Source organism: Kryptolebias marmoratus, linkage group LG2, assembly GCF_001649575.2.
Source record: "Kryptolebias marmoratus isolate JLee-2015 linkage group LG2, ASM164957v2, whole genome shotgun sequence".
Classification (NCBI taxonomy): Eukaryota; Metazoa; Chordata; class Actinopteri; order Cyprinodontiformes; family Rivulidae; genus Kryptolebias; species Kryptolebias marmoratus.
The window spans coordinates 36,389,198-36,396,174 of NC_051431.1; the positions used below are offsets into that span (position 1 = coordinate 36,389,198).

The 6,977-nt window shown below is 36.6% G+C and overlaps 1 protein-coding gene across 1 annotated transcript in view; it reads left to right on the forward strand.

Annotated features, from left to right (window-relative positions):
- The window catches only part of fmn2b (formin 2b), a 53,187-nt gene that overhangs the window by 16,597 nt on the left and 29,613 nt on the right, over positions 1-6,977 (forward strand). The window contains exons 4-5 of the mRNA XM_037981375.1: positions 1,642-1,703; positions 5,635-5,726. Coding sequence (XP_037837303.1) covers positions 1,642-1,703; positions 5,635-5,726 — 154 coding nt within the window. The remainder of the gene's footprint in view (positions 1-1,641; positions 1,704-5,634; positions 5,727-6,977) is intronic.

Here is a 6,977-nt window from a genome sequence, read left to right on the forward strand (position 1 = left end):
AACACCGTTCGGGTTCAGATCAGAGGGGCCGTTCCTCCCAACCACATCCCTCCAGGTCCCACTGTCATTGCCCACGTGAGTGTTGAAATTACCTTTTGGTAAAACTTATTCAGGTTAAAGGTAAAGTTCTAATTTTGATATAAGCTATGTTATTACTAAAACCAGGAGAGGTCTATATTTAACATGTGCACTACAGAGGCACATATATAATCGCCTTGTTTGACATAACAGTAAATAAATTATATTTTTATCACTTTAACCAGGAATTTTTTCAGACATTGATAGCCTGGAAAGCATAAACCAAAGTTTAGGGATACAGTTTTGCAAACCATGAAGACAAAAATATGTTGGAATTGTCAAAACCTGGCTATGCAAACCAATTGTCCAGTGAGCACAGCTTACAATCGGAATTCAGTGAGACTGAAACAAAAAAAAGCAAAAATTTCTTTCAATTTTGAGATGCTAACTAGTTTCCAACAGTCACAGCTCAGTGAAATTCTAACTTAAAGGCAGAAAGACCCACAAAGACAAAAACTGAAGTCAGCAACAAAAGTGATTTTGTTGCCTACCTCCACCTACACTGTACTCACCTTGGCAGCTGCCACATTTATGATTTAATTTACTAGAGTATGAGGCTCTGCAACTCACATGAGGAAACTAAAAACCCTTAAAAAAAAAAAAACTGGATATTTTGGTTCGTTACTAATGCAGTTTGCCAACTGGTCAACAACAGCTACATCCCAGTGAGATACTAACTTTAGTATTGTCACCTTTAGAGAAATGTAAGGTCAAGATTAAATGATGAACTCAGGTATACAATACTTCTGTAACTTAAAACAACAACAAACAAGCCTCCTGGTCATTTGTCCATTTGTACTATCAAAAGGTCAGTCCAATGAGCTTTGCTTAATTTAGCTCTCCTTTAATAACTATTGACTGTCAGTGTCTGGGTTTTATTCAGTTGTTTTTGACAGATTTTGTATTGTTTATTGTCATTCTTTTCTGTGTCTCAGTTTTCTCAGCCTGCCGTGTCAATGTACACTTGTCCCCTGTTTCTCAGCTTACTTACTTTGCTCTACTTTATAAAAGAGTTTATATTTATCATAGAAAAAAATCCAACTATCATAGTTGTATGTAATTACAAGATGCCCTTGTATTTTACGTTTTCAATTATACTTTTATTATTGGGGACTGTGGTAGCTTGGTGGTCAGTGCTGCAGTCTCACAATTCTAAGGCTGTGTTTTCAAGCAAAGGTAGGATGTAAAACAAATGCCAAATCTTTTTTTGCAATTAGTTTGCTGTGGCAACTCCTTCAGAAAGGAGCAGACAAAAGAAAAACTTTAACTAAAACTTTATTTTCTTGCATATTTAGTTAGACATTGGGTTGTATTGCAATTAATCCCGCATTTGATGTGAGATTACCAGTATGGTGGACCATGTATTATCTCAAATTATGAGTTACCTTAACCTTCCATCTCTCCACCCTAAATTATGAGGTATTTTTTCTTCTTTTTTTTTTTGCCTGTGTTTAACAAAACACCATTAAGATTTCTTCCACAGGATGTCCTGGTGGGTACAATAGGTTGGAGTGATTAGTGAGCAGAGTTGTGATCAGTGACCTCTTTCTCTTTGTTTGTTAGCCATCTTAAACTTGGACGACAACGTTGTGGACATGGAAACCCTGCAGGTGCTGTATGAAAATGTGAGCCACAGACAAATACTCTTCACTGTCAGCCTATTACGGTTTGTCAAATTGGTGTCTTTGGCCCTTGAAGTCTCAGTGGTCTGTTTAGTGAATCAGCTTTTATATCACCTGTTTTTATGTGCTCCCAAGAAAAATAAATGAGGGTATTTTAAAACTTATTAAAGTGTATCTGGATTTGTTATCTGTCAAAAGTATAAATGTTGAATGATGACACTCTTCCAAACTTTTAGGTCCAGATTCACTATCGAGTTCTCTTTGCTCAGGTTTAGCTCAGAAATCTGATCACACTGTTTCCTCCAGCCTAACTGCATGAAAAGAAATATCACTGTGTCAGAAAGGAATCATACAAAAAAACCTTAGTAAAAGTACATCTTTTAAGAATCTGTTGCCTCAGTTTAGGAAACCAGGCACACAGATGTGTTCCCTCCATTTAAAAAACGGTGCACACAAATTTTCTGCAGCAGGTGTCCTTTCTTTTGTTTTCAGTGTGAAACAGAGGGAAATACAACACTCAAGGTTATATGAGCATTTGAAGATTATCTATAACTTGCAAAAGCAGGCTGTAATATTCAGTAACATTAATATAATTGCCTGTTTTTGCCTAAATCACATCAGACATTTATTACAGATTTTAATGTCATTCAATTAGAAACATGTATGTCTGTACATTTTTGGAAAATTACTATCCTGCTGTTACTTAAATACAGAACTTGACTTGTTTTGATTTAAAGTGATCTGTAGTGTACTGTTTAATTTCCTGTCATTGACAGATGGTGATGTCTGTAATTTTATAGTGGCTGAATGGCTTGTTTCGAAGTTAGTGATCCTGGAATAAGAATCTGTCCAACTTTTTATTGTTACTGAACTCAAACTATGATGTATTGCTTGGTCTCAAACAAAATGCCATCTGTTTGCTAATCTTTGTGTACAGGTTAATTAAACTAAGGGGACAGATTTTTAATATATGTGCACATTTATTAAACTGAGGGGGCATATTCTTACAACCTCAAATCATATTTCTATGGTCATTGAATTGCATTCAATATGACATTTCAATATCAACAAAATAAATTTTGGGCTTCATCACTGCTTCAATTTATTTTTGCCTATTAAAATTTAAAGTGTAAATATAAATAGAATCCTCACTTTCATTGTGCTTTTTAAGTTTAGACAGGTTCCACAATGTGCTTAGAATTGTTTCACATTCACACAGAAGTGGAATGCCTTTTCTGTATGAGATGTATAAGAGTGGTCCTTACATACCATGAAGTTGTGACAAGTGTATACACAACCCTCCATTTGGACTTGCAACTGCTCAGCCCATACTTTTAACATTTATAACATCTACGACAGCTACTGATGACTACCATTGTGTAGGATTGATTCCTGTAACATCATTGCCATAATTTAAAGTTAATCAGTCACAGATGTATACCCAGATAACATTTTCTGAAAGCTTATTAAAATTTGTCTAGTGGTTTATGAGATATTTCACTAACAGTCAAACTGATTTTAATAGTTAATGGAAAGTTTTAAAAACACCTCATGAAATTTGTTAGTTGTCAGAGGATGTGTTGAGAGTGACTCTCAGCTACTACCACACCAAATTTTAGCACAATATAAAACAGAGTTACAGTCATTTTTCTGTTGGCTATTGTTGATTAGCTGTGGTGACCATATTAAATTGAAGTTTCATTAGAATCCATCAACTGGTTCATGAGAAGTTTTGCTAAACAGACAGATAGGATTGATGCCAAGATTTTAAGCAAAGAATATCACACAATGTGTAGTGATTGGAGTATGTGTTGGGGATGACAATACTACCACACCAAACTTTAGCTACCTATCTGTAAATTTGGCTTGCTTACAGTCATTTTTGTGTTTGCTAAGATCACTTAGCTGTGGCAGCCATTTTGAATTGGATTAAATACAAAAGTTAATCATTTGTAAATGTGTATCTAGTAATTACTTTTTTTTAAAAGTTAAATTGTTTCCAATGATTTATAAGATATTTTGTTAAGGCTGCAGACAAGTACATACGTCAGCCTGCACAGACACATACATTTTTTTTTCCTTTGCCAATGGTGGCAGTTGATATTGAGAGGATATTGAAAAGATGTTCTGTTGATGTATATGAGTGTTTGCTGTTACTGCCCTGAGCTCATAAATAGATTTATGTAATTTTACTCAAGGATCAACAATTATGAACAACACTGTAGTGTGCTGGTGTAGATTTTCAGTCATCCAGGACATGGTTGCTTGGTGGTCAGTGCTGCAGTCTTGTAATCCTGAGATTGCAGGTTTGATCCCAGGTTGCGGCATGAAGAGCATCTGGTGTAAAACAATTGCCAAATTGTTTGTGTGAGTTTGCTTGCTGTGGCAACCCCTGAAGAATGGAGCAGCTGAAAGAACTTACTTACTAGGACATGATAACTCCAAAGAAAGGTTAAGAAACAAAAACAACTGGACTTCTATTCTGTATTTGAAGATGTTTTGCTTCTCGTTTGAAGTGCTTTATCACTTTCAAACAGTATCTGAATCTTGTCAGCCAGATCTTCAGCACAAGACTCAGCTGTGGACTTTCACCTCAAGGATAAGGGACACTTTTTGAGGACCAAAATGTTCATACTTTGGGAAAAAAACATATGGTTTAAGAGGGGGGTGAAAAAAGCCATTAAACCAGAGAAACCAACGTTAAACAGAGGAAGGGCCTCGGGTTTCAGCTTTCTAAGACCTGCAATGGAGTGTTATAGCTGTTGTCATACTCCACCAGAAGTCACAAAATCGGCTCTCATTCACGTGGTTGCATGATGAAAATTGCTTCATTTTTTTCTCGTAGCAGCTTTGTTCACTGCTTCTTGACACAAGGCCCTGGCCAAACCTTTTCTCACTCGGGTATATGCCAAGTATTAAGTAACTGGTTAATACTTGGACTGCAAAATTGTCATTTTGCTTCAAATACTCCACTTCCGGAAACCGGTTGGTTGCAGTGCGAGCAAGCAATATGGATAGTTTTAAAGAGCAGTTGGCCAAGTTAGTTAAAAAATATGTACGTCTATACAACTCTTCTGGAAAAGATTGTCAAATGGCAAAAAAAATTGTGGAAGGAGATAGAACAGACATAGTGCACGAAGGAGTTCATCTGCCGAAAAGTGTTGCACTCTCTTCGTAAAGGCCAAACAGAGGATGCAGGGACTGGGTTTCCACCCAGTCGGGAAGAAACCTGTGCTGGCTCCTTACACCGCACTACATTGACCGGACGTCCATGTGAAGCACCGTGAAGTAAGCACTAACATTATGACCGGTGTTTCACAAATTGAGGTAGGCAAGAGGGAGCACCTCCTCCTCATCACTTGTGAACTCATAATCATAATCTGTCTGATGTTGATGTGCTTATTTTTGTTGAATAACCACATCTATATATTCTTTGACTGTGACATGTCCTGCAGCAGGAGGGGTTTTTATAGGAGTTCTGCTCTGTGTATCTCATGGACTGTGAAAGATATGTACGAAAACAAATGTCTCACAACCACGTCACCATGAACCAACTTCTTGACTTCTTATGGAGTATGACAGAGCCTTAAGTCTTCACTCTAATTAACACCTTAATTCAAGTGAACTAAGCATTTTATTTGTGAATCAGGCAAACAAAGATTCTAACAATCTTCTTTTGTGAGGAGAGTGAGTGTAACTGCTTGTGAATCTAGCTTGCATAACATCTCAGTTTAAAAGCTTGAAACTCCACCCTTTATGCTATTTGGAATTGATAAAGCTCCTCGGATGAGAAGTAAATTGTTTTCAACCACCAAATAGAAGTCCAGTTGTTTTTGTTTTTCCAAGACTATAGTGCACATATTTATTTTGGTGTTAGAGATGAGTGAATGAATTCTGAAACAGACTAAATCAGTTTATTCTGTCTCTTTCACAGAGGGCACAACAGGAGGAGTTGGACAAGATTGAAAAGCACATGAAATCCTCTAAAGACAAAGAGAACACCAAGCCTCTGGACAAACCTGAACAGTGAGTTATTTCCTAGGATTTCAACTCTTATTGTGTGATTGCTAAATCAGTAATCACAAAATAAGAGTATAACAGTTTCTTCCGTATGTTTGTTCAATCAAATTACTTCTGTTCACTTTTGCTGTTTTAATGATTTATATATCAAAATGTTTGTCTCGATTCAGGATGGTATGTGATGACCTTTAGTATTTGTAACTACATTTATTGAATTACTTTATTTATAAGAAAATAGAAAAGAGAGAGATCTCTTCGGTTCTTTTAAAAGGAATAGTGTTTTAGAAGGAACTGAAAAGATCTCAATGTATTTCTACTTGCTCTATAAGCTCCTTTTAGTTATTGTCTTGTTAATTTTAGCTTTTATTTAATGTTTTGGTTAGCTTTTAGCTACTGTTTGCCAAATCTTTGGCTTTTAGCTATTGTGTTGTTAATTTTAGATATTTGTTTTTAACATTTGTCAGGATTCTGCAGCATAGGACCCAAGAATGCAGACTTGTCTCAAGGACAGAATGCAGAGTAGAATTAAAATGATAAAAAATAAAACAAAAGCTGACCGGGCAGTAAAACAACATACAATGAATCCAAGCCACCAGGAACATGTGGGAGAAAAACAGTATGACTGTCTGAAGAAAAACTGAAGACCAGGATTTAAAATAAATGAGAAGTGGAGACAGTGTTGTGAAATGAGGAGCAGAACTGAGGAGCAGGACTGACTGGGGGAATCCCAGTCATCTTTCATTTCAAAATGAAAGATAATAATTGGAATACACACTAGGAAACAAACTAAATATAAGAGATGTCAAAATAAAATAAAATAAACATAAAAACAACACAATAACAAAAAGGAATAAAACAAAACAACATAGAACAGTGTTTCTCAACCTTTTTTGGGCCAGTGCCTCCCTATCTATTATCCAGGCCTCTTACCGCCTCCCGCCCCCCTCCCACTTCCCATCCTTTTTTTTGCCTGTTCACGTGAATACATTTTTTTTATTCATGGACTTATATAATACCTGATCTTGGGTATGGCCCATCAGAACATCTTTGTGGGTCATTCTCCACCATGTATTGCTTCAATGAGTCCCCCACTTCCTGCGGTGAAGGCCATTCAGATGGATCTTCTGAGTAAAGTCTTGCCCCAACCCTCTCCTCTGCACCTCTGTTCCTCCTCCTCATCATCATCATCATCATCTTCACCTCTCTTGTCCAGATTCTCCTCTTTGGTGATTGACTTGACATGTCTGCCTGCACTAA